The sequence below is a fragment of the Neophocaena asiaeorientalis genome, unplaced genomic scaffold (assembly GCF_003031525.2).
Source record: "Neophocaena asiaeorientalis asiaeorientalis breed wild unplaced genomic scaffold, Neophocaena_asiaeorientalis_V1.1 scaffold30, whole genome shotgun sequence".
In the NCBI taxonomy this organism is placed as follows: domain Eukaryota; kingdom Metazoa; phylum Chordata; class Mammalia; order Artiodactyla; family Phocoenidae; genus Neophocaena; species Neophocaena asiaeorientalis.
In genome coordinates, this window is record NW_020174923.1 from 9,744,569 (window position 1) to 9,771,015 (window position 26,447).

At 60.1% G+C, this 26,447-nt stretch overlaps 2 protein-coding genes across 6 annotated transcripts in view; one reads left to right on the top strand and one right to left on the bottom strand.

Annotated features, from left to right (window-relative positions):
- Positions 1–437: 437 nt before the first annotated feature.
- On the top strand, positions 438–10,852 carry ENGASE (endo-beta-N-acetylglucosaminidase). The gene is made up of 14 exons (XM_024760624.1): positions 438–535; positions 2,993–3,060; positions 3,206–3,407; positions 4,402–4,550; positions 5,355–5,512; positions 6,015–6,163; positions 6,426–6,591; positions 7,505–7,608; positions 7,940–8,048; positions 8,228–8,418; positions 8,786–8,934; positions 9,385–9,493; positions 9,763–9,877; positions 10,086–10,852. Exons 1-14 carry the CDS (start codon positions 438–440, stop codon positions 10,503–10,505), a joined length of 2,187 nt encoding a protein of 728 aa, XP_024616392.1. The 3' UTR covers positions 10,506–10,852.
- Positions 10,853–14,845: 3,993 nt separating this feature from the next.
- Positions 14,846–26,447, bottom strand: part of RBFOX3 (RNA binding fox-1 homolog 3) — a 334,917-nt gene continuing 323,315 nt past the window's right edge. The window contains exons 8-14 of one of the 5 annotated variants that reach the window (XM_024760895.1): positions 24,951–25,011; positions 21,642–21,695; positions 21,221–21,353; positions 20,581–20,620; positions 19,609–19,670; positions 18,572–18,650; positions 14,846–14,935 (exon numbers count right to left, since the gene is read on the bottom strand). In XM_024760895.1, the coding sequence (XP_024616663.1) occupies positions 14,933–14,935; positions 18,572–18,650; positions 19,609–19,670; positions 20,581–20,620; positions 21,221–21,353; positions 21,642–21,695; positions 24,951–25,011 (432 nt within the window). In that variant the 3' untranslated portion in view covers positions 14,846–14,932. Of the gene's footprint in view, positions 14,936–16,692; positions 16,738–18,571; positions 18,651–19,608; positions 19,671–20,574; positions 20,762–21,220; positions 21,354–21,575; positions 21,696–24,950; positions 25,012–26,447 lie in introns of those variants that run through there. The other 4 variants (XM_024760893.1, XM_024760896.1, XM_024760894.1 and 1 more) reach the window with 4 other exon arrangements.

The window sequence follows — 26,447 nt, forward strand, 5'->3', positions numbered from 1 at the left end:
TTCCTTACATAGGAATTCAAACACCAGCAGTCCAGGGCAATACTGTGGTCCGTGCCACTGGGGGAGCCAGGCCCCTTCTCTCTGGTTGCTCCATGCCCTCCCAATGTGGCTTCTGTCTTACAGTCTCAGACGGCTGCTGCAGTGCCTACCATCACATCTCACACCCACCTGACCACCAGCCGAAAGCAGGGAAGAAAAAGTGGGGGGCGCATTCCTTTGTTTTGCAGGCACAGCCAGAATTGCCAGTGTGACTTCCATCCTCATCTGGAAACCAGAATGTGCTCGCCAGGCCCCTCTAAACTGCTGGGGATGTTGTCTTCATCTGGGCAGCCAGCAGCCAGCTGCCAGCTAAAACATGGGCTTCTCTCCCTAAAGTACAAGGGGAGGAGAGATATTGGGGACAATTTGTTGCTGCCACACGCTTCAGCATATGAACAATGAAGCCTGTGGAGCAGGTGACCTGGTTCTCGCTCCTGGCCCTGGGAGACTGTGGAGGCCGGAAGGGAGAGAGTGGAGGAAGGCAAAGCAAGCAGGTGTGAGTCCAGGTCTCCGCTGGGCCCAACCGAGGGGCAGACGTGGCAGCCAGTGCAGGAAACACGAGGTGCGCAGCATCAAGCCGGTGGCACAGTTGGTCGGTCAGGCAGGGGAGGTCCCCAGGCTCAGGTTCCCGAGTCAACCTGGCTTCCTGTGCTGGCATGGACAGAGCCAGGAGGTGTCGGTGGGGCCCCCATGGCGGGGCAAGGGGGCTCTGCAGCAAGGCTGCAGCGAAGATTCACAGGTAGGGCTGCCAGATTTAGCAAACTCAGGATCCCAGTTCACTTTGAATTTCGAGTAAATGAGAAATAATTGCATAGTATAATCATGTCCCGTTTCCATTTGTTGTTTATCTGGAAATCAAATTTAATTGGGTGTCCTGTACTTTATCTGGAAACGCTACAAAGTGAGGGTTTTAGGGGGCCTAGCCAGGCTTTGGAGGGGTGTGGAGCCCCAGCGGGACCAGCGTGAGCTCAAGGCAAACGTGCGGACCTCCAGGCTCGCCCTGACCCAGGACAAGGATCTTGAGACCAGGAGCCACAGGGACCTGCAGGGCAGGCGGCAAAGCAGGGGCCAAGGCAGAGGCCACAGACCAGAGTCTTCCCTGCTGCTCTGGGGAGGGTGTGCAGGGTGACTTAAACTTCCCTGCTCCCCCAGACCAGAGGACAACACTGCCAAGAGGAGCAGGGAAGGGAGGCCCGAGTATTTTTCCCCCCAGAGGCTGAGCATTACCCTAAGGGATCTCTAAGAACTATGTTTGAGTTCTGAGGATGGCAAGTTTATTTTTACCACTAAGCTGCAGGCAAGCGGCTTAAATGCAGATCGAATGCAGACTCCACATCTTCTGCGCTCCCCTGAGCACAGCCAGAGGGGGGTCTTGACCCTGCGCCCCCTTCTCAAGGCAGACTTCCCAGGGCTTTGCAGTCCCTGTCCTCCCTGTGATCGCTGCCGCCTGCTCCCGAGGGCCCTGTCTTCCCTTGCAGCATGGCCGGGATACGTATTCCACAGCCTAATCATTTTCCCCACTCTCAGGGTTTATGGAAGCTTGGGGCCTCATAAAGTTCAAAGTCTGCAGTGATAATACAGAGGCCCACTCAACTTGGCTTGGGCAGCAGGACACTCCCGGCTGTACGAAGGGGTGTTGGGGGCTGGGTGAGGGGCGCTTTGGGCGGGCCCAAACTCAGCCCTGCGGGGCCCAGCCTTGAGTCCAGACGCTTCTCCTTACAATCCACACGCTGGGAACCCCTCTGTGCCCAAGATGCTGGGGAGGTGCCACATCTGAGATACCTCCAGGCCCTGTGGGCTTGGGGCCCTGCAGATTTGGGGGTGTAGAAAAAAATTTGTGCTTCAGTGGAAACTATGCATTGTCTACATACTACACATCCTGCTGTTATCTGATCCTAGCTTTTTTAAAAAGTTGAGGTATAGTTGATGTACAATATTATAAGTTTCAGTACAACATAGTGATTCACAGTTTTTAAAGGTTATGGTCCATTTATAGTTATTATAAAATATTGGCTATATTCCCTGTGCTGTACACTATATCCTTGCAGCTTATTTATTTTATACATACACAGTAGTTTGTACCACTTAATCTGATTCTAGCTTTTTATCATCTTTACAACGTGTAAATTGTCTTGTCCAGACGTTCAGTGATCTTGCCCACCCCCCACTCCTGCGGAAAAACTCATTCTGCCTCTATTAACGTTCTCATTTCAATATTCCTGATCTATAAAAGGCTCTCTTTTTTGATTCGCTTTTGAACTGGTTATGATACCTGTCTGGTTCCTTCTCTGATTAACGAATAGGACAGTCTTTAACATTTGTCTATTTTTATACCTGAATGAGAATTATTATTTCACCTTTTTCTAAAAATTATCTTTGAATAGGGATTAGACGAACTGAGTTCAGATATCGCTTCTACAATTTACTGACTTTGTGACCTTCGGGAGATCGCTCATCTGAAAAAGGAGGCCGGCGAGGCCAGAACTGGTACAAAGAAACTCAGCAGCGAGCCAGGCTGGGAATCCTGGCGCCCTGGCAGGAAGCTTTGACATCCTCATCTGCGAAATGCGTTGATCGTGCCTCCCACCCCTGGCGGTGGATCTGCGCAGAGGATCCGAGCGTGGCACTTTTAATTGCTCAGGGCAGGCCAGCGTGTGTAATTAGGATTATTCGTGCCCATGCTGGGCAGGAAAGGGGTTGGTGCCTGGAGCGGGGACATCTGAACTGGTCTTTGAGGAGGTGGAGGATTTCAGTAGGTGGAGAATGGACAGAAGGGTGTTCCAGTTTGAGGGAACAGAATGGGCAAAGGCACGTTTCCATAGTTTGCATTAAAAAATGTAAGCCCGAGGCCATCTCCCCCTGCATGTCTAAGCGCGGGCTGGTCTGTTGGCTTCAAAGTGCTCTTTTTCTTTACCCTTTTATTTAAAAGAAATTTAACTCCTTCTTTGCTTAGAATTGAAGAGGATCAAGAAGAAGCAGTCTTTCGAGAAGTGGTCAGTTTTACCCCAGACCCTTTGCCAGGTGAGAAGGACCGAGGCTCTGAACACTTGTGTCCATGTTCACTCTTGGAGCTTCTGGACAGGGCTGTCCCCTCCCCATCTCAAGTTTTCTGTTATTAATCCCATAATTTCGACTGATGCCTCGCTGTTTCCCTCCTCTGAACCAGTTCGATATTATGACAAGGACACCACCGAACCCATCAGCTTTTACTTGTCTTCCCTGGAGGAACTCTTGGCATGGACGCCCAACGTGGAGGACGGCTTTAACGTGGCCTTAGGGCCCCCCGAGTGTCGGCAGCCCCCTCTGAGCAGCAGGAGGCCCCGGACTTTGATGTGCCATGACATGATGGGCGGGTACCTGGATGACAAGTGAGGACACTGCGAGGGCATCACCTGGCGGGAGGGGATGGAGGGGCGGGAGCGTGCCATGTGGCAGAAGGAGCACTGGATGGGGAGTCAGGAGATGGGGCATCAGCCCACACTGCCACCACCTGGGAGAGGAACTCAGGCCTCTTTGTTTCGTCTGTAAGAAGAGGGCACTGGATTAGGCAATAGCTGATGCCTCTTTCAGCTCTGAAACTGTTTGATTCTGGGGACTACCTGCATCTGAAGTTTGGGAGGCTGGAGAGGGCACCACAGCCGGGACCCTCTTCAGATGGCCTGGCCCAGAAACTTGGTTCTTCAGCTGATTTCTTTTCTTCATCCTCCTCACTCGAGCTCCCTTCCATCTTGGCCCACTGGCTCTGGAGTCGTTCCACCCCCTCTCCCCCGCAGCCGGGGGCACTTCCTCCAGGTTGCTTCGGGGTCAGCTTAGAGATCTTAAACGTCCATAAAACAATCTTGGACATGACGACTGTTGGGAAGGCTTGAGTCAGAGCTGGCCATCAAGGTACAGACAGAGGCGGGTGATGTAACCTCGGATGTAGCTCACGTGGTTGTCAACCCCAACCTTACCTGCAGGCAGGCCGTGTCCTGGGGAGCTGCTGACTTCAGAATAGAGTGGGACCCCAGGCACGGGAGCTCTGCATGAGCCCCTCCCCGTCTCTTTCCTTCTGTCCTGTGTTTGTCTGCTTGTTGAGGCTAAACACGCTCAGTCCATCGGGTCCCATGCGGGGGGTACCTGCACGGCCTGGTGAAAACGTTTCCCTTGCGACCAAGCTTGTCAACGTCCGGGCTGTGGCCTGTGCTGCTTCTCAGCCCAGTCGTTAGGCAGGGCCTGGCTCACAGCAAGCTTGCCGTTAGCGCCGACCGGATGGAACCGAAGAGAATCCTCACTCACTCGCCATTGCCCTCTCTTTTCACTGTGGGGTCGTCGTGTCCTTGTCTGTTTCTGGGTCCTGACTTTGTTCTCTTTCTTCACTAGGTTTATTCAGGGCTCAGCCGTGCAGAACCCCTATTCCTTCTACCACTGGCAGTACATCGACATCTTTGTGTACTTCAGCCATCACATGGTCACCATCCCCCCGGTAGGCTGGACCAACGCTGCCCACAGGCATGGGGTCTGTGTGCTGGGTAAGAGCCAGGGACCCGCCTCCAACCCTGCCAGACTCATTGGCACACCTTCCAGGTGACCCAGTGATGAAAGGGCTTGGGCTGGGCTTCCCTGGTGGCTCAGCGGTTGAGAGTCCGCCTGCCGATGCAGGGGACACGGGTTCGTGCCCCGGTCCGGGAGGATCCCACATGCCGCGGAGTGGCTGGGCCCTTGAGCCACGGCCACTGAGCCTGCACATCCGGAGCCTGTGCTCCGCAATGGGAGAGGCCACAACAGTGAGAGGCCCGCGTACAGCAAAAAAAAAAAAAGAAAAGGGCTTGGGCTTTGGCTGCTTCTTAGTGGGTAGAGCTCCTTACCTGCCTTGATGGGTTAGGACAGGCAAAAGCAAACTTTTTCTGGAAAGGACCAGATAGTAAATATTTTCAGCTTTCCAGGCCACTGGGTCACTATTGGAACTGCCAGAGAGACAATAGCCCCCACAGACAATAGACAAACAAATGGGCTGGGCTGTGATCCAGTAAAACCGTTTTTACACAAAGACGTAGGGGGCTGGATACGGTCTGTAGGTGGTCCACCCCTGGGGAGAGCAGTGCTCCTCAAGCTTTCTCCTGAATCCAAATCATTTACTGGCTTGTCTAACACTGATTTTGGGGCCCCGCCCCCAGGGGATCCGATTCATTTGATATCTGGGGATGCTGGGAATTTGAAATTCTAAGTTTGCAGGCGACAGTGACGCAGCTGGTGCAGGAACCACACCTTGGGAACTGCTGGGTCAGAGGGGAAATGATCCCCGGGCCCGACCTTGTTTCTCTCCCGTCCCACAGGGACTTTCATCACCGAATGGAAAGAAGGGGAGCGGCTCTGTGAGGCCTTCCTGGCTGGGGACGAGCGCTCATACCAGGCGGTGGCCCGTCAGCTGGTCCTGATTGCCCAGTTTTTCCGATTCGATGGCTGGCTGATCAACATCGAGAACTCTCTGAGTGTGAGCACACCTGCCCCCGTGCCCCGTGGGGACCCTCCATCGCACTCCTCGGCCTCGTCAGGCCGGTCCCTGCTACGGCAGCACTTCCTCCGTCTCAGCTGGAGCCGGCCCCTACGCCTCTGCCTCTTCACAGGGAGATGGATGTTCTCCAGCACGGTGTCCAGAAACCTTGCGCGCTGAGCTTTGCTTCTCTGGCTCCTTCAAGGTGGCCTCTGCTTTGCTCGCGCCGTATGTGTGGCTTCCTCTTCACGCCGCCCTCCCCTTTCATTGCGTTTTATCGTTTCCTGATTGCTGTGTCCATGTCCTTCCTGCTTCAGAAAGAACGGAAAGTCGGACCTCTGGCTGGACCCTCTGCTCGGCAGCCGTGGGGCTGAGGGGCTTCTGGGACCAGGACCCGTTTGCTCCTGGGGTTAAGTGTCCTCCTGTCTGTCCTGTGCCAGGCGCTTCTCACGACAGACCTCTCTGGGCCTCACGGAAGGTCTGTCTCCTTCCCTGTCTCCAGCTGGCCGCCGTGGGGAACGTGCCCCACTTCCTCCGGTACCTGACCACTCAGCTGCATCAACAGGTCCCCAGGGGCCTGGTGCTCTGGTATGATAGCGTGGTGAGCAGCGGGCAACTCACGTGGCAGGATGAGCTCAACGAGCACAACAGGTGAGCCTGCAGGAGGGCGGCCTGGGCCCCTGGACAGGGGCAGGAGCTCCCTCTGCCTTCCGGAGGTGTTGCCAGCATGGCTGTCTTGGGGAAAGTGAGGGCCGGGCAGAGTTGTCTGACACCCCGAGCACCACCAGAGAGAAGGAGCGCCTGGTCAGCCCGGCCGTGCCCAGCTTTACTGGCCGCAGTCTGTGGGCTGAGCGGATGCAGGTGCTTGAGGGGAGAAGGCCCGGGCTTTACAGCCCACCCTTGCCGCCCCCAGGGTCTTCTTCGATTCCTGCGATGGCTTCTTCACCAACTATAACTGGCGGGAGGAACATCTGGAGCGGATGCTGGGGCAGGCTGGGGAGCGCCTGGCCGACGTGTACGTGGGAGTGGATGTGTTCGCCCGGGGCAATGTCGTCGGGGGCCGGTTCCATACGGACAAGGTGGGTGGTGGCCTTTGAGGCCTGGGAGGTGGTGGCAGTGGCCCGGGTGCCTGCTGTCTTTGTGGACCTTTCATTGCCATCTGCACCTCAAGGGAAAGAGAGGCAGCGGTGATCCTCCCCAGAGTGGGGAAACTGAAGCACCAAGAAACAAGGTCTGCCCTGAAATCCTACCTTGCAGCCCATTTCTACAGTCAGATGGTACCATTTTTACCTAGGTGTTAATGTCCAAAGCACCTCTTCCGACTGCTGGTCTCACCTGTAGCTTTTACTTCCTCTTGGACTACGTGCTTTGCAGGGCACTGAGCTAGCATTGTAAAGCGAGAACGGGGACTCGAGAGACAAGCCGGGGGGCATATTTTGGTGTTTCCTTAGCCCAGGGCGAAGGACTGAGGTGAAACTCCCACAGTTTCGGGAACTGCTGGTTTGATAACTAGTGAGGTTTTTCTGGCGAGGCAGGCGGTGTCAGCAGTGAGAAAAGAGAAGAGGGGCCCGCGGGGGCTGCTGCACCTGGTGTGGGATAAGTGGGGAATCAGCCTGTCCCCGGGCGCCGTGGGGACGTTCTCAACTCATTAATTAAGTTTTAAGTGAATACATTTAATCCAATAACTGAAGATTCTCTCCGCCCCCTGTGAGGCTGATAATATAGTGTGAAGTGTAGTGAGAGAGAGACGTGTATCCCGTGGTCGCCCCCCGTGCTGGCCCCTGCCCCTCGGACATTCCCCTCTGCGCCTCCCCGCCGCCCGCGCCCTCTTCTGGGCGGCTGCAGAACTGCAGGGGCGAGCCCTAAACGCCCGGAGTGGCGCTGGGGCTCCTGCCTCCCTTTCCAGGCTCCCGGCTTCCCCAAACCCCCCATCGCCATGCGTGGACGCTGGTTGCTGGGACGGGGGCATCTCCCTAACTGCTGTCTCCCTAGTCACTGGAGCTGATCCGGAAGCACGGGTTCTCGGTGGCTCTTTTCGCACCTGGCTGGGTGTACGAGTGTTTGGAGAAGGGGGATTTCTTCCAGAACCAGGACAAGTGAGTCCTGTGTGTCCCGGGGCCTGAGTGTGGCCAATGGCAGGGAGGGTCTCAGGTGATTTTGCCAGCTTTTGGCCTTGCTCCCCTGGGGGTGGGGTTAAGGCAGGGCAAAGGGTTCAGCTGCCCTGGCTGCTCCTGGGGGTCGTGGAGACCAGTTAGTTACGCAGGAAGGACAAAGATTGGGGACCCCCAAGGGACTACTTCCTGCAGGCTTGCAGTGGGGGGCTGCGGTCACTCGGGAAGGGGTGCCAGAAAGACTGGAGTCGCAAGAGTGAGTTCAGGGCATCACGGAGCCCTCTGTGGACCTGAGCCTCCGTGCGTTTCTCCGCAGGTTCTGGAGTTTGCTGGAACGCTATCTGCCCACGCACAGCATCTGCTCCTTGCCCTTTGTCACTTCCTTCTGCCTGGGCATGGGGACTCGAAGAGTCTGTTATGGCCAGGTGCGTGGGTCCTGTGCTGGGTGGCCGGGGGCGAGGGGCTTCCCGGATGTGCCGCATGTTGGCGAAGGGGCTGCCTTCTCTCTCGTCTTTGGTCCTCACCTGGGACCGGTGTGGGGGGCCTTGGGCGTGACGGCTCCGTCTGCCCCCTGCCCTCCCTCCACTTCTGTCTCTTTCTTCAGGAGGAGGCCGTGGGGCCCTGGTACCACCTGAGTGCCCAGGAAATCCAGCCCCTGTTTGGAGAGCACAGGCTGGAAGGGGACGGACGGGGCTGGGTGAAGATGCACTGCTGCCTGGAAGACGCCTGGAACGGGGGCAGCTCTCTGCTTATCCGGGGGCTGATTCCGCCCGAGGTTGGAAACGTGTCTGTGAGGTAGGTGAGTGAGTGGGGCTGAGACGTAGGGCCTGTCATCTTCCCCCATCATCCATGTCAGTCGCCTAACTGGGCAGGTGGGCAGCAGAGGCCAGAGTGAGGACAGAGCCGGGGTTTTGTTTTATTGTGTGAAGAACACGTAACATACAGTTTACCATCGTCACCGCTTCTGAGTGTCCAGGAGAGCAGCGTCAGCTACCTGCACATTCTTGTGTGCATTTTCCTTTCGCAGACCTGAGGCTGGCCTCGCGGGCAGCCCGCTCCCCCTCCCCGTCCTGGAGGGAGAAGTTGGCGGACGGGACCCGGAACAGTCCCGCTTCCCAGCAGTTTCCCTGTGGCCTCTCATCACAGGACCTTCCTCCTCCAGGTTATTCTCCCTGCAGGTCCCAGTGCCGCCCAAGGTTTTCCTGTCCATGGTGTACAAGCTAGAAGGACCTTCGGCTGTGGGGGTGGCTTTGGAGCTCACCACGGGGGACGCAGGCAGCTGTCACGTGGGAGGCATCTCGGCGCTGAGCGGTGAGGGGATGGCTCCTTCCTTCCTTACAGGCCTCTGCCTTCTCAGGGGACGTCTCGGGGAGGAGGAAGCTAGAAAACTGCATGGGGTGCGGGGGCAGCTGGGGTTGGGGGTACTGCTGTGGTCCAGGCCTGGACAGGGAGTTTCGCCCTTCAGCTGGAACCTCTGGGCTGTGGCCCTGCGGTGCGGGTTGGAGGTGTGCTCCCATGGGGGGTCTCGTGCCAGCTGCGCCCTGAGAGCGAGGATGTCCACGGGCCAGTCCTGGTCATCCATCCCTGAGTTTTCCTCCTCTCCTCCCTGTTCCCCTTCTCCTGAGGCCTCAGCCCATCGGGCCGAGAGCACCTGGGGCCACCAGGGAGTCTTGCTGGGCCCCCGGCTCCCGATTCAGTGACACCTCCCAGTGCGGTTTCCTTTGGACTCTCCTTGTTAAAGTCTTGTGTCTCCTGCCCCAGCAGAAACGAGCTCAAGGCGCAGTCCCCGACCCCTCCGGGTGCCCCCGACCAAGCTGGCCAAATGGGTGGGCCGCTGCGGCCAGCAGCTCAGCGGGGGCTGGGTCCAGCGGTGAGTCCCTCCCCTTCCTGTTGAATCCCCCGCTGGGGATGGCCACGCTGGGGTGGGGATTGAAGAGTGAGGGCCGTCCACTGAGAAACCCCAGAACTGGCAGGAATGGAGGGGCCCTGGGCCGACCCCTCGGATTTCAGGCAGCTCAGTGACACAAGACCGCAAGACCCACTTTGGGATGGAGCTCCCTGTGGCTCGGGGCCTCTGAGCAGCCAGTCTGAAGGTGCCGAGCTGAGGCCCCTTGTGACCGGCCTGTTTGCCTCTCCCAGCTGCTACGAAGTGAATCTGCGGGGCTGCCTCCTGCAGGCGCTCTTCGTTAATTTCTCCCGGCCTCCGGGCAGCCAGGAGGAGGAGAACTTCGTCTGTCGCCTTGGAGAGATCCAGGTGAGGGATCTCAGGGAGCCGGCTGGGGCTCGGCTGGGGCTCGGCTGGGGCATCTGTCCGGCTGCAGATGAGGCCGAGCGCCCCCCTGCTGCCTCCGCTGGCCCGGGGGGATTGGGGCAGAGGTGTGGGGGGTGGACCTTGCAGGGCCAGGCGCCCTCCAACCAGCCCTGGGCTCTCGGGCCGTGCTGAGCCTTCTCTCTTCTGGCAGGTGGTGGATGCCAATAGCCTGCTGACCCCTCTGCCTCAGGTGCAGGCCGTGACTGTCTCGCAGGTGCGCTGGCAGCCGGCCGCCTCCGAGGGGGAGAGCGGCCCTGCTGGGCTCCGGCTCAGCTGTACTCTGCACTGGGCCTACCTCCTCCCTCACGTCCGATGCTTCCGGATCCACTGCTGCCGAGGGTCAGGAGGTGACTCTCCTTGCAGGGGGCTGTCGGAGCCAGAGAAGCCCACGCTCCTGGGCCTGGCTTTTGTCAACCGGTATCGGATAGTGGACCTAGCAGTGGCACCCGCAGAGCCTGGCCGGGATGGCCATGTGGAGTTCCTGGTGGAACCCATCCCCAAGGAGGGGTTTCTGGTGCCGCGGGCCGAGTGGGGCAGGGCGGCCATGCTGTACTCCACGCCCCGCACATGAGCGACCATTAAAGCACAGAGTCTCCCACCTCAAGGATAAGACTTCTTCCGCACTGGGGCCTCACCCGTGTGCGGGGAAGGCCCGGGTCCCGAGGGCTGGGCCAGAAGATCACGGGCCCCGGAAGGCTGTGGGCTGTGGCTCTTCGTTGGGGCATTGGGATAGGAAAACTGAGAAGTCAGTTTGCTGAGTTGATAATTCCAGCGGTGAATGGATCCCCCCCCACCCCCCGCTTTTTGTCTAATCCCTCTCCGTAGTATACAGTTTCCGGGTACAAGTGAAAAGGTTTGGGGAAATTTAATCTAGAAAATTCCATAAAGGGAATTGCCTAATAGGCTGAAAGACGCTTATGCTGACAGTGGTGACTTTTTATTCCTGCAGTTGGGACGATTAGAAGCGAGCTTAATTGTGGCGAGAGGGCCTCGGAGTAGGGCCTTGAGGCGCTTCCAAGGGTGGGAATGAGATAGAGGGGCCCCAATGGGGGAGGAGAGCAGCGGGGTGTGGGGGGGCCAGTAGCTCAGGAACAGTAGCCCCTGCAAATGCTGAGAGGGTGTCCCCGGGAGACCTCTTCCCCAGGAATGGGAGCCCCAAGCCACGCTGCGCCAGGTCACACCAGCCCCAGGCAGGGCAGGCACCCGGGCCAGACCACCTCGTGTCCTGGCTTTCCCAGTTTACCGTCCCCCTGAGCCAGAGCCACTTCCTAGCATTCCCATCGGCCCTGTGTCCTGCTTCGTCTCTTCCGGGTCGTAGGTGCAAGCTGGTGAGCCAGTGAGCTCGGGCAGCAGGAGGCCGGGCAGGGCCCAGGAAGGCCCTCGGGGGGCACCCAGCAGCCCCCCAGCCCTGGGTGCGGGCTCCGGGCCACCTCCGTCACACCCTCCGGCTCCGCTGCTCCCTTGAGCAGGTGTTAGTCCAGAGCATCAAGGCATCGGGACGGCGGCCTGCCCCACTGTGGCCCCTTCCTCCCGCTTCCTTCTCTCTCCCCGCACCTCCCTCCTTCCTCTGCCCAGCGCTCTGCACGGGGAGGAGGCGGGTAGGCGAGCCCGAGATGGCTTCTCCAGCCACACAGCTCCCCTGTTGACACCTGGGCCACTGCGGTGGCTTCCCGGGAGGGGTCTTTTGACCCCGCAGTTTTGGGTAACCCTGCTCCCCTGCCCTCTCCAGGCTTGAGTGGGCTGTGCCCTGACCCTTTGACGAAGGCCGTCAGCCCCTCGTTCTTGGGGTCTCTCACCCCCAGGCCTCATAGGCCAACGATGGGGGTTACTTTCCTGTTCCTCTTGTCCTCCCCCTGTGCTACTCGATGTGGACGATGCCAAGGGCCAGGACCCTCTGGGGTGACCTCCCAGCTGGAGGGTTGGCCCCCTGTGTCACGCAGGGTCAGCAGACTTGATTTTTACGCCGCAGTGAAGGAAGTGGCCGCCAGGCGGCAGTGCAGCCACACAGCAGCCATCCTGGTCCTCGGAATTCGGAGAGGATCGCAGGACACGGAGGGGTTCTCCTTCCGGGGCCGACGTTTGCCTCTGTCTCCACCTGCCCTGCTTCATGAGTGCCCACGTGCCCTTTTCCCAGCCCGACGCAGGACCTCTGGTTCTACGTCTTTCCTAATTGGGAACGTTTTACTCTTCATGCCCCACGCGTGTGGCCCAGCTCAGCCCCAGGATGGGAATAGGTTTGTCTGAGACGGGGGAAGAGGGTTCCTGCGGGCCAGGAAGACACCTCCACTGGCTGACCCTGAACAGGTCTCCCAGCACCCCAGATTCTCCCTGTGAATCTGGAGCGTCAGGAGACTGTCGGGGTTGGGGAACCGCTCCCTTGACTCCCCCTGGCATGCTTTGAGTCCCCCCCCAATTTTGAACTTGGGGGAAATGGGGTGGGGGCTCCTAGCTCCTCCCACCCCAGTTCCCAGAGGTGGGGGGCAGGACCGGGCACCCGGAAGTGGGCAGCACAGCTGTCATGCCCCGCTGCTCTTATTTCAGGAGGCTTTTTTTTTTTTTAAGTGCTGGTTTTCCGAATATTTTATGCAGAGAAGGAGGGAAAATTTATAGTGGCAATTATTTTCTCACAGTCTGGCGCGCAAGCAATTAGAAAAAAGGGGGCTTAGCAGAGCATGGCGTGCTGCGGGATCGCACAGCCCCAGCTTCCCAGGAGCACGGTCCCCCGTCCCACCGACGGTAAAGGCTCGTATGCAGGAAAATAATTTGTCGGCGTTTAAGCCTGTGCCCCTCTGGCGTGTGTAATCGCTCCGAAATAAATGATCCGACGCTGTGAAAAATGAAGAACGCAGGTCTTGGTGAGACGTGGGGCGGACAGCGCGTCTCGGCTTTGGAGTCCGCCCCCATCGCAGCCCCCAGCCCAAGGCTTTCAGGCTCTTGGTCTGGATTCTGCTGCTTCCCTTCCCAGCTCTCCCTCCTCTTCTGGCTGGGAGTTGAGGATGGCGGCCACTGTCCTCCACCCCACTGCGCCGGGGCTGGGGACTCACACCCGGGGTGGAGCAGTGGGCTTACCTTCAGGCAGCTCCTTTCCTTGGGACCACGGCTGGGCCCCGGCGCACAGGCAGAGCCAGTGGTGTGGGCAAGATCCCTGAGAGCACCAGCCTCAACTGCCCAGCCGGCCCTCTTGTATTCAGATGTCTGCCCCACCGGTCATCAGGCACACATGTGGAGCGGCCACCACTCAGCAGCTGGTGGGGCCGGGGGGCCCTTCTGCCCCAGACTCTGCTGGTAACGTCACAGACCTTGCTCGCAGGGTAGACAGGGCAAGGCTGCGGGGAGCACGTGTGAGCCCTGCCTCCAGACTCCCGGGATGGGATGGGGAGATGGCAGTCTGGAGGAGAGCATGGGGGCTCTGGACTGTCTCCCATAGGGTCTTCTGACTCCCCTCTGGCCATCTGGCTTCCTGGGAGGAGCTGCCCGTCCTGGGGCCACCCACAGTGGGCGTCCTGGTCCTCTGTGCCCTCTACCCTCTGTGCCCGGGAGCTGGCAAATCAAAAAGAGTTGTCCTGGTTTGAAGAAAACTCTTTATTAATAATCTTCATAATAATAATGCGGTTGTTTTGAATGGTCACACCTTGGAAGCATACAGAATGGTAAGAAAGGAAGCCTGGGGCCTGGCTGCAGTCCCGGGGTCGAGAGGGGTGGGAGGGCGCAGGGCCGGGGGTGGAGCTGCTGCAAGAAAAGGGTCGAGAACAGCAGAGGGTGGAGGGGCCTGTACAGAGGACGAAGCCGGAGGCAGGGCGGGGCTATGTACAACGGGAATAGAAAAGGAGCCTCATCTCAGTAGCTTCAGGAGCTGATGCTGAATATAAAGTGAGGTGTATTTTTTTTCCTTTTAAAGTTTCGTGAGACAGTGGAGCCATGTTGGGAGACTACATCTTTTGTTGTTTTTTGCTGCTCCCCCGACTCCAGCTCTCCCTGCCTGGCCAGCGGCTCCTCCCTGCTGCCTGCCGTCTGTTGCCCCCATGACTCTAGGACCTGAGCCGGGAGCAGGGGAGGGGGCTGCGGACCCACCAGGCCTTCCCCCACCCCTGGCTCTCCCTGCTTGGACGTGCCGTCCAGACCCATAGCACCGTGACCCGAACCCTCGCCGTGCAGCCAGGTGCCGGCCCGTCCCTCTGTTCCTCTCTGCAGGACTGGGCCCTGCAGGGCGGAGGCCAGAGGGCTCTTCCCAGCTGCAGCGCGAGGCTGACCTTCTCTCTCCTGGACCAGGCCCAGGTTCTCCAGAAAGGGAACCAGAAACGACCAGTCAGAACAAGACCTCGGCCTCAAGGTCCTCACCCCTGGCTGGGCAGCCAGAGCCCCCTCATGTGGAGGGAGGGGGCCTGGGTGCCCTGTAGTTCTGGAAACATATCAGCCCTTGGTGTTGAGGTCGGACCCCAGGGCTGCTGGTTGGACAGCCTCCAGTGGCTGCAAACTCCTCCCCAGGTTCGCAGGACACAGGTGTTGGCGGCGCGGCAGGAGGGGTAGCCGGGGCCCAGAGCGCAAGACACAGGGTGACTGGGCACAGCCGAAGCCCCGAGATGAAAAGCAGCCCCCGTCCCCGCGCCCGCCCAGCCGTCCCTCCGCTGGCACAGTCGGCAGCCAAGGTCGAGTCCTGCTGGCCACTCCTCCTGCTTGGGCCTGCAGCCGCTCGCCGCTGGCCCACGCTGCCTCGAGTGGGGCCCGGAAGGAAGACGTGGTAGAAAACGGAGTCCCTCCCCTCCCGCCTCCCTCCTGCCAGCGCGCTGCCAGCGGCCGGGGGCCGCGGACCTGCTCCCTCGCTGTGGTGCGATGGCTCGCGGGCTCGCGGACTCGGACGCGGTGGATGCTTCTCGGTTTGGTTGGCTGTTTTGCTGCTTGGATCTGAACATCTTTTTTTGTTTTGTTTTTTGTTTTGTGATTTTTTTGTGTTTTTTTGTTTTTGCCCTTCATGGTCCAAGAAGGAAACGGTGGAAGCTTTCACTACAACAGAAACAGAAAGGCGCGACTTGCAGCTCACAGGAGCACCGGCCAGGCGTGCTGCCGGGGCAGCGGGACCCGGGACCCCGGGTGCCAGGAGGGAAGAGAGGAGGCGCCCCCAAACCGGCCCCACTCCCAGCTTCAGGAGCCCCCTCATCTTGCGTAAGGGAATTTAATGCAGACCTCCGGCCTCCAGGGCAGAGAGGGCACGGCTGGTGGTGGGGGCAGAACAGGGCAGCAGGGATAAGCGCAGCTGGCAGACGCAGCTGGTGGACTCTGCTAAGACCTGGGTGAGCAGGGTCTGGCTGCTCGGCGCAGATGAGGGCAGAGGCCAGGGCGTGGTGGGTGGATGACGCTGCATGGGCCACGTGGGGGTCTGGAATGAGGCAGCTGAGAAGGTGCTCTGGGCAGTGGTGGTGAGTTGGCTGGGCACCCTGCGTGTGACCTCCCACTCCACCAGCCAGGACAGATGTGCTGGTGGAGTCGGCGGAGGCTCACGCCCTGGCTGGCGGGGACCTGCACCCTCTAGCTGGCCGTCCACACCCCTGGAAGCCCAGCTCTGGCACATAGGAAACCTGGGCCTCCTGGGTCCTTGCCACTTTTTCCTGTCGCAGAGGTACCAGGGCCGCGTATGAAACTTCCAAAAGCTCCCGCGGCTGTCTCGGCTTCACCTGCAGGCCCCAGAGCCCTGCAGCAGAGCTAAGCCCCAGGCCTCTCGGGACGGCAAGTGGATGCTGGGCACTGTTCCTCCAGGGAGTCCGGAGGACAGGCACCACCCTCCCCTGCTCTCTCACTCAGACTCCCCCTCCGGAAATGTACCTGGATAAGAATGTCTCAGGTTGGGGAAGGGGAGATGGTGCTGCACTCTGGCGCTGCACAGACCCAGGTGCCAGGCTGGCAGGGACCCCATCTCAAAACTGTGGCTGGAGAGGACAGACTGTGGGCGGTGAGGCAGACAGGCTGAGCGGAGGGCCCTCGGGCGCTGCAGGGCTGGACCGCTTTTGGGCTCTGGGGCAGGGAAATTTCTCCCTACGCTCTCCCTTCTTATAACAGAGGCTAAGGAACCCCTGAGGCTGGTGGGGCTCCCGCACGACTTGTGACAACTTCAGCAGGAAACATCAATAAAGTTTAATCAGAAATGTTAGTTTAGCTGGATGGGGACAGAGGGCAGAGACACTTACTCCTGTGATAAGCTGGGTGACGATGGGGAGGGAGGAGTACTGTAGAGGCTAGGAACCCACCGACTGAGGCAGACAAACGGGAGCCCCTTGCTTCCTGAACCCTGGGGGAGGGGCCGGGGCTCTGGCCCAGACTGGTTGGGGTGGCTTCCTGGGGAGGCCGGGCTGGCGTCTTCCGTGGCTCTGTAGCCCGGGGGCATGGGGAGTGGGCATGGCCCTCTCGGGCTCTATTGCTAGTTCTCGGGGAGGGGTCTTCTGCCAGCCTAGCCCCTCCCACTGTGTGCATACTGTACCTGAAATGGCTTGGGGGGGGGGCACAACGTCAACAGAGTCAAAATAGGAACCAAGGTTTCAGACATACAGGGGTGACCAGGGTCAAAGACACACACGCCATCGTGGGGGGTGGGGAGACCAGTTGGCCGGAGGTAAAACCTATGGACTTAGAGTCGCAGAGGTCAGCGGCGCGTGTCGCTGACCGGGAGGGGCGTACTGTCCTCCTGGTGGCTGTGCCTGGTTTTGGACTGCTGGGTTTGGTGTGTACTAGGCAGTCAGTGTGAATGCTGTTAGGGGCTGGGCCTCTTGCTAGTAGGGGGTGAAGCGGCTGTACCCTCCTCGGCAGAGGCTAGCCTGCAACATCAAAGATGAAAAACAGCCAATCAGTACCGCCTTTTGGGAGGGGGGGAAAAAGCAAAAAGAAAAAAAAATAAGGAAAAACAAAAAGAGAAATAGCTAAATCCCGTTTTCTGCCCGCCTCATGGTCTGCCTTGGGGAGAATGGGTGCTGGTTGTCATGGCAGCAGGAGGGGCCCTGGGCCTGTTTCCGATGTGGTGGTCTTGGGGTCAGGAAGGTGCTGGGGTCACCAGCCACAGTGCTTCTGGATAACGAGGCTTGAGATGTCTTTTGGCCACTGTCTTGGCTCAGGCCTGGCCCTTCCCTGCCCGCTTTCTCTGTCATCTGTAATCTGGGGGGCAGGTCTGAGCAAAAGCCCCACCTCCTCAGCGCCCAGCGGGGCTGCCGGGGTCAGGACTCAGCCCCTCCAGGCACGGGAGGGTGGAGGGACCTCTTGTCAGGGTTCCCAGGGCCTTGGCTCTACCAGGAGGGGCTGCATCTGCTCACCCAGCTCCGTGGGGCCTTCTGGGGTCCCTGCGCCTCCTCCATCCTGCTGGGAGGACAGGCCTTTGGCACTGTTGCTCTCCGGTGCCCCTGGGCTCCCCTGGGTCAGGGAGGCCTGCACAGGAACCTCCTGCCCTACCCACCAGTTTCCCCAGAAAAAGGAAGAAAATGGCAAGTGCCAGAGAAGAAAAGTTGGGGGAAAAAACAGAAAATCTTTAAAAAAATCAATAAAAGAAAAAAGAGGGAACCCTCTGTGAATTACGATCCTGGAGCCAAGGGGCCTGCAAGCCACGGTTTTGGGGCCTCCATCCAGGAGTGGGTGTGGGCCCCCCACCCAGAGGCCTGGGCCCCATGGCTGCCAGCAGTCACTGCAGGCTGCCTGGGATGTCTGAGGCTCGTTAAACATCAAAAAAGACAAAACAAAAACTGGGAGGGAGTAATCGAAAACAAGGGAGATGAAAAAAAAATCCATATTGTCTCTGAACCTCCTCCCTCTTGACCCCCACAAAAATGTTTTCATCTTTGATGCTGGATGCCAAGCTAGCTAAAAACCGACAGTAACACCCCCTGGGGTTAGGGGTGGGATGGGCCTGGGAGGTAGGTGTCCACTGCAAGCAGATTTGGGGGTACAGAGTGAGCTGGGCTGTATGGATACAGCCACAGCTGTATACACACACACACACACACACACACACACACACACACACACACACTGGCCCACACACCTCCGGCCTCAGCAAGCCCAGGAGTGCGCCCCTTCCGTCCCGCCCCAGGCCCGTGGTCAGAGGCCCCATCTCCCCAGGAGAGGGCCTGCAGACTCAGCCGGAGCCACGGACGGGCCACGGAGCAGGGCCTTGGGTGAGAAACAGCAGGTAGCCCTTGTTCCCTACCTCGACGTGAGAAAAGGTACAGCAAGGAGGTGACAGAACACAGAGGGACCATGGCACGGACACACCCACATGAGGGGAAGTGGAGGCCCTGCCTGCCTCTGGAGCCTCTGCCGGAGGGTTTTGTTTGGTTTTCCTGGTGACGGGAACGGAAGGCCCGGACGGGACTTTCGTTACAGGGCTCAGAAAACCGGGCCACGCCAGAATTCTTCCCAGACGACCAGACGTCACTACTGGGCAGCCGACTGTCTGGGCAGACCTGCCTCCCTCTAATTCCACAAGGGCACAAAGGGGCAAGTCCTCCCCCAACTCAAATCCAGGCCTCTGTCTTCCAGGCACCAGGCCGAGGGCTGGGTCATTCCCCTAAGGGCTTGCCCGCTTGCCCGCCCCCCGCCACACACCTGGCTGCAGCGCGAGCCGTCTCGTCACGGCTCAGGGCAGCCAGGCCCCAGCCTCCTTACCATGGTTCCAATGCTGTAGGTTGCCGCGGGGCCGATGGTGTGATGGTAGGGGTCAGCAGCTGCGTAGACTCTGCCATAACTGGGGAGGTGAGCACAGGGGGTGGGGTGTGGGCAACGGGGCATTTGGGGGGCCAGCAGGTCTCCTGCCTCCTCCCAGACGGTGCCCCAAGGCCCCTCCCTCCCCTGCACGCCCCCTTCTTCTTCCTGCCTGTTTGGAGGCAACACAACCGGTCACCCTCTGAACACGTCCAGCGAGTGCTGACCCTGAGCGCTGGCCTGCTGCGCCCCCGACAAGACCCACAGGCTGAGACACAGTGTGAGGCTGCGAGGAAGGTGTGGGTCCAAGGGTGCCGCCTGCCCCTGAGAGGGAGGGCTGGGCAGTTCCCAGGCCAGAGCCGGCATGCGATGGCTGTCCTCCACGAAGCGCCCACCGCCTGGCCGGTACTGGAGCCCGCACGCTTCCCCAGCCTGCAGCTCTGCAGCCAATAGGCCGAGTGCCCACAGGGAAAGGTGACAGGCCAGCCCCCCCTAAGAGACCTGCCCTCAAAACAAAAGAGAACCCCCCCTTGGGCCTCTGGGTGTGCTTTCAGGTGGGCAGAGGCCTCTGCTCCCAAGGTGCACACACTGCCTTTCTTTCTCGGGGTTGAAGGGTTTCAGGTCTGGGAGCGCTGAGAAGCGTCAGAGGGGTGCCTGAGCAGAAGCAAACGCTCCTAATTACCTTTCTCACTTGGGCCTCCAGAGCTTGGGGAGGGGGGTTAGGCCTCCAGGGCTGGGCATCAGAGGAGCTGTCCGCTACCCGAGAACCCGGGGGTCCCAAGGCTCCCCTCTCTTGCAGGCAGGAAGTGATTACAGAAGTTTGGGGCTTGCTGTCTTGGGGTCTCCAAGCTCACATGGACCTGCTCTCCTTTGCCCAGACCCTGTGTCCACCAAAGGGAGGCACCCCCAGGCCCTGAGTGTTGTGGGTGAGGGTTCCTGTCTGTCCCAGCCCAGCCCGACGACCCATCCATCTTCTCCCCGCCCCCGCCCACCGCGGGTACCTGTCGCTGTAGGCGGCCGCGGCTGCTGCGGGCTGAGCGTATCTGTAGGCGGCATAGCCTCCCTGCAGGGTAAGGGGAGGACACGGCACACGGGCTTAGTGGGCTGGACACAGCATTTCAACCTTCATCTTGGCCAGGTGAGGGGTAGCTGGTGCAGGCCTGGGGGCACCTGGCTTCTGGTTTTGTGGCATGGTTCAAGGTGGGGTTTCTGTTCACCTCATTCATTCATTCATTGATGCGTCCATTTGTGCGTTCAACACGCACGGGTGAGCATCAATGATATGTCTGGCTGTGTTCAAAGCTTTGGCACACGGTAGGTGCTCACAGAGTTGCCACCAGGCCAGCGTACCCCTGACTTTGATGCTGGTGGGTATGGAGACTCGGTGCTATCCTGGACACTGGGATGGGACAAGGGCAAAGGGCATTAACTCAGACCACGTCTTAGCCCTGACCAATGGATTGCTGAATTACAGGCGACCACCCAGGATGGAAATGAGGTCTTGTGTGGGGTGGGGGTGGGGGTCGTCAGCAAGGGCTCCGAGCTAGAGGAAGCAGTAAGTGCAGCCCCATGAAAGAAGAGAGGAGACAGGACCCCATCAAGGGGGTCTGCCCTGGAGCCTCTACCTCCTGGTCTCTCTCTGGCCTCTGCAATGGACACAGGGTGCCTATGGGGGCTCACTCAGTGACCCCAATGCTGTTAGGAATATGGGAGATTCACCCACTGTCCCCATCATACAACTGACACCTTGTGAAACGGAGAAGACACGCCTGGCTCATCGGGCTGCTGGGGGATCCATTGCTACTCGCACCCTGAGCACAGATAACCCGGGTTTACCTGTGCTGAGGTCGCCCCCTGGGCTCCCAGGACGGGAGGGGGTGGGGGGAGTGGGGCCGGGAGTGGGAGACACTGACTGTTCACTGAGACAAATGAAACGCCAGATTCTACCCTCCCTGCCCCGGGGCTACACTTACATAAATCTCAGCACCATAAAAGCCATCCTGATACACGACCCTGGAAGCAAACGGACAAGAAAGTGGTGGGAACGCTGGAGAGGTGGGGTAGGCCGGCTCCGGTGTCTGCTGAGGAGGGAGGGGGCAGGGTGCCAGCCCTGCCCATGGGACTGGCATTTTAACAAGCGTTTGCTCCAGTGCCCTGTTTTGGTATAACAATAGAGTAACACCCTTGCTGGTCAGCTCCTTTCTCCCACAAACCCAGGGGCCCGTCGGCCCACCTTGCTTACCCTTCCCCTACTCCACCCCAGGCAGCTGCATCCCGCCCCCCATTAGGGTCGGAGGGCACCGGGCCCCGGGGAACGGACCAGGGAGGGCTTAGAGAAGGCCCACTGAGCTCCAGGGCCGACCACCACCCATTAAAGCATTGGGCAAGGTGCTGGGGCTCTAAACATCCCTCACATGCCAGAGACCCTGAGATCCGGTGGCAGGGCGGAGGTGGGTGTACTGATATGGAAGCGACTGCTGTGTGAACCGCCCCCCACCCCCGCGCCACAGTGCTGGAAAGGCTGCCTAGCCCCTCTGGCTGCACCACGCCCCCCTCCCCACGCTCCCGGGGCCGTTCTCCAAGCCTCCCTCCCTGTGCGCCCCAGGTACTCACGCTCCGTAAGTCGGGATGGGGGGCGGGGGCGGCGCAGCCCGAAACGTATTGTACACAGCCCGGCCCCGGCCCCGTAGGTGCGCGCCCCTGTAGGCAACAGCTGTGCCGGTTGTGGGGTAGGGGAACCCCGTCACTGCAGGAAAGGGCGTCGGAGAGGAGACAGTGTGAGAGGGAAGGCTAAGGGAAGGAGGGGAGGCAGGAGGGCTGGGGCCTGACCACGGCCGCATCTGGCCACACATCCCGCCTGGCCACTCCCACATGGCCACGCCCCACCACGCCTCGGCCTGGCTACGCCCACCCGAAAAACGTCCCCGCCTAGCCACGCCCCTGGCCACGTCCTCCCACCCAGGACGACTGGCCAATGACCGCCCAATACCTGGCCAGGCCCGCCCCAGCCCTGCGCCGCAGCTCCAGCCTTTACCCGCATAGAATTCAGGTCCGTAGACTGCCCCTACCACCGGGTTTAGCTTCCAGCCTAGAAGAGAAGCAAAGAAACCCAATCACTGTCTTCCCCATTGTCTCCCCACCTCACACTATGCTTGGGAACCCCAAAGACTCCAGGATGAGCCCCACTGGGATATTCCGAGGCCGTGGCCACTGCAGAGGACGGGCGGGACCCCTCCGTCTGCAGTCAGGGTAGATGGATTAGGTGGGAACACAGTCCCTGGGCCCCTCTTGGGATGCTGCAGCCTCACTGGCTGAGTGCCTTCTGCTCCCTGACAGAGACCCAGTCACTGCTGACGATCCTCCTGGTATCTTGATTCTTTTCGCATTTCGGCCTTCCCCAGCCTGCCCCAGGCCCTCCCTGTCCTGGGGCACTGGCCCCAGCAGCTTGGGGTCTGCAGTGTCTGCAGGAGAGCAGGAGGAGGGAAAGTGGAACGCGTTATTATGCAACGTCTGTAGGCCCCCAGATGGGGTGCGGGGTGCTGGTGGCCTGGGTACGTTAGTGCCTGACGGCCCAATCTCATGGGAGCTGTCTCATGTGGGCATCTGGCTGCCTTCCAGGAGGGTCAGAGGCTGCCGTAAAGGAGCACGGCCTCAGCCACGGCGGCGATCTCCTTCACCTCCTGCCCGTCTCTGTCCTGGGTCGGGGCTCCCTTTCTCAGTGCTGAGTCCTGCTTTTGCTATCCTGTGTCTGTTTTCCCCCAAAGCAGCCGGTGGGAGGGCTGCCGGGGGAGGAGGTGGGGAGGAGGGGGCTTGGGATTAGGGATAATGAGAAGGACAGCTAGCATCCTCTGACCACGTTACCATATACCACACTGTCCTAGACCCATCCAACGAGGAAGGTGTCACGACCTCCCATCTTACAGATGAGCAAATGGAGGCTCAGGGAGGCGCGGCAGCCTTGAATCACAGGGCTGGAGAGTGGCAGAGCCAGACCAGCTGTGGGATGCCAGACCCACGTTCCTGGCCACTCCCTGGCCCCCAGCCTCTCCGGCTCTGCAGGTGGGCAGGCTGGTCATCCTCTCCCACCAGAGACCCAGGTGCACGGGTGAAGGCCTGCTCCCACCTGAGGCTCTGGGGGTAGAAACCAGCCAGTTGAGCCTGTACCAGCTCCAGGTGGTCAGGAAGTGAGGGTGGGGTCAGCTCACCTGACCAGGCCCAGCCCCTGGCCCCTCAGCTTATCAGGGTCTTATCTTTGCAGCACACCCCCAGCCCAGCTCCACGTCTCAAGCCCAGATTCTAACAGCCCCACTGCTGGGCTGGCCGGGAGGTGTCCAGGACAGAGTTTCTGGGGCCTTGTTCCTCCTGGGGGCCCGTTCTCCACACTCTCCATGAGACTGTGGGTCGCCTTCCATCCCTGGTCCACCATCACACGACCAGCACAGATGTTTGCGTCTGAACGTTACTGCTAGGCCTCTGGAATCTTCCATAAATACCAGGTCAGGGGGGAAGAAACGCTTCATCTTCTGGGATGACCTCCAGTCCCAAGAACTGAGTCTTCTTAGTAAAAATCCACAATGGAGCAGAGTCCTGAGCCAGTGGCCCAAGCCCACCTCCCTTAGGTCCCATCTGGCAGCTCTCCTGGGTGCAGTCAGAGAGGCTGCACTTCTGCTTCGGATGGCCCTGGCACCTCCCTCTGCCAATTCTGGAATCCTGGGTGCCTCCACCTGTTGCTCTGGACCCAATTCACTGTCTGGGACCCCAGATGACAGAGGCAGTCTGAGACCCACCTGGGTGGATCCTTTGTTTCTTCAGCAAATAGTAACACCTGGTCAAACCTTGTGAGTCTATTTCCTGAAGTGGAAATTTCTGCCCCTCTGACCGACCGATGAATTGAGTCCTCTGAAGTGTTAAGCAGAGTCAAGCCTCAGTCAACAGAGCCCATGAGCTGGGCTTCACTGCCACCTGCAGGGAACCCAGGGCTGGCCCACTGCAGCCCTTGTCACTCTTGCCCAGGGCCAACTAAGATGTTTAAATGAAACCATGTTTGCCACCGAAGTGGGCAGAGGTTTCTCCCTCTCTCCACTCCCCGTCGTTCAACCGGCCTCGGTTCTGTGCCCATTCCGAGCCAAGGGTGCAGTTGTTCAGGGATGGATTCTCTTCCGAATCCCACGTTCCTCAACATCCTCAGGTCTGCCCAGAAAGCAGGGGCGTGTGGCTCTCGGGAGAGGCTGCGCAGCCCCCTGGATCACCCCGGGCCTGTAAAAACGTCTACCTCTTTCCTTCCTGTGCTGAGCACCAGGTCACTGAAGTCAAACACAGCGTGTGCTCAGGACAGGCGCAAAGCCGGGGAGCCCCCAGATTTTTAGAAAGAATTTGAGCTTTGATAGTCCTCCAAAGAGCAGGACGGGAGCGACAATAATCTCATCTAAATGGGGTCTGGCCGGTGCCCCAGCCCTGCCCCAGGAGGGAAGATTGGGGGGCCCAGCTGGCGAGTCAGGAGGCAGATCCGCCCACTGTCCTGCCCTAGGTTTTCCATGCTGGCCGGTCCCCTGACTCCATGTATATCTGATCACACCAGGACAAGAGAGTCTGGGGGTGGCTCAGTCCACTCTTCCCTGCTAGTGGGGGTGGGAAGCAAAGCCCATGCCCTGCCGGGAGACTTGTCCCGGTGGAGCAGGGCTGCTGCTCTCTGGCGAGAGGAACAGAGTCAAAAAGGCCCCAAAGAGTTCCCAGCTGCACTCAAACCAGTCCCTGCACCAATCCTTGCCGGGTGGCGCTAAGTCACCCAGAGGCTGAGAGCCGTCCCTCCACGCCTCCCTGCAGCCAGCATTCAGCATCAGCTGTTTTGTTTCAAAGAAGACCGGCCACATCTGCTTACGGTCGGGTCCAGGTGCACACGGGCACAGCGCTCAGCTGGCGCACACTACGGCCCGCGGGGCCTCAAGCTTCCGTGTTTCCAAGGCCCAGGGCTGGGCGGTGGGGGGCTGTCCCTCTAACTGTCATCATACCCATTAAATACCGAGCGCCTCTAGCCATGGCACTTAGAACATAAGGAACGATCCAGGAAGTGGCCACTTTCCCCCTGTGCCTGAAGCCTGTCCTCGGCCTCTGGGTACGGCCACGCTCGGGAAAGCAGGGGGGTCTCACCAGCTGTGTGGGTGGAGGCGGGTGGCCCCAGCTCTCCTCCTGCTTCGCTGACCCACCCCCTTCTGACCGCGGCAGAGCCGGGACATGAGGGGGCACTCAGCATCCAGGGAGGCTGGCCTCCAGCAGCCTGGGCTCCTCCTGGGCCCTGTCCCCACTGGTGGCCCCTGCAGCCTCCCTGGGGTCTTGGGCCGCTTACCGTTGGTATAGGGGTTGGCAGTCTTCTTGTTGGTCATGACTCGGGCCGTGGCGTTATTGACCTGCCCAGAGAGAGGGAGGGAGAGGCTGAGGGGAACATTAGCCTGTAGGCCACTGGCCGCGTGGTCCTGCTCTGAACTTCTCCTCCATGGCCGCCTCGGAGGGGGCTGGGGGCTGGGGAGGAGGCCCTGGGACGCCCAGGCAAGGCACAGGACCGCCTCCTCTGCTCGCCTGGCCCCCCACCATGGCCTGCCCTCCCCACTGGCCTCCTCCCTCCGAGTGCTGCCCGCACCTCACCCTCCGGCTGAGAACCTGGGCCTTCACTGTTCCCAGCACTGGCTGGTACCCAGCCTGGCCCAGGCCCCGGGCCCTCGGCTTAAGCATTGCACCCAGTCCCGCTGGCTCTTGCCGTTCACAGGACTGTTCCCACAAACCGAGCCCAGCCTCTCTCTGGCAACCCAAGGCCACTGGGGCAGCTGGCTGGTGGACTCTCCCCAAAGTGCTCTCAGCGCAGCTGACAGAATGGCCCCCACGACTTCTGTGCTGTGGGTGGCTGCTGAGGCCCTCCTGGTTGTGGGCACCAGGATGGTCACCCCTCCCCGTGGGGGCAGTATCCCTTTCCCTTGAGGCCAGCAGAGAGCTTTCTGTGGGGGCGGGGGGCACACGTGCCCGTGGTGGTGGGGCAAAGCCAATGGGGGAGGAGCAGGTAGGTACCAAGGGAGTGGGTCCTACTGTGCGGACATCTAAGGCCGTGGTCAGGCTGCCCAGAGGACTGGGCTGGGCTGTAGGAAGGAGGAGAAAGCAGGGCAGGGGTGGGGCTCGAGGGAGGGGTCTGGGCCGTACTGCCTCCCCCCGGTCAGTGTGAGCCCCTGGGGCCTGGGGCCGCAGCCTGGGCTGCTGGATGCTGGGCTGGAGCCTGGCTGAGGTCGGTGCCTCTGGCACTCCTTCTGCTTCTGGAAACCCTCCCTCAGGTCCTTCCACCGCTCTTCCAGTGGCTCCACACTAGCCGTTGAGCCCTCCCTCCCTGGCCACCCTTGCTGCCCGCCCTGCTCGGGAAGCCCAGCTCCCAGACACCAGAGCCTCAGCACTGAGCAGGGCACACGCAGCCGCCCGGGAAGGGGTGGTGGAGGGGGGCGTGTCGGGGGACCCCTCGCCTTCCCTCCCCTCTGCGCCTCTGGGCTGGATCCCTTTCTAGGCTCTGGCTCGTACTGCTGCCCACCCTCTGGGGGGATAAAGGCAAGGGGCAAACTGCAGGATGGGGCAGCATGGGGAGGGGGGACGGGGCAGCTGCCGCTCCTTGGTGAGACTAATGAGCTGCTCCCAGCCACAGGCAGGCTGGGCTGGTTGAGGTCCTTGGAGCCGCCAAGCCTCGGAGACGAGACTTCTGGGGCTCCTCCCAGTGTCTGGCTGAGCCCCACAGCTGGGGACCTTTTCCAGGAATGAGAGGGAGGGGGCAGGGTGGGGGGCCCTTGGGTGAGCCTGAGGTCTAGACCCAGAA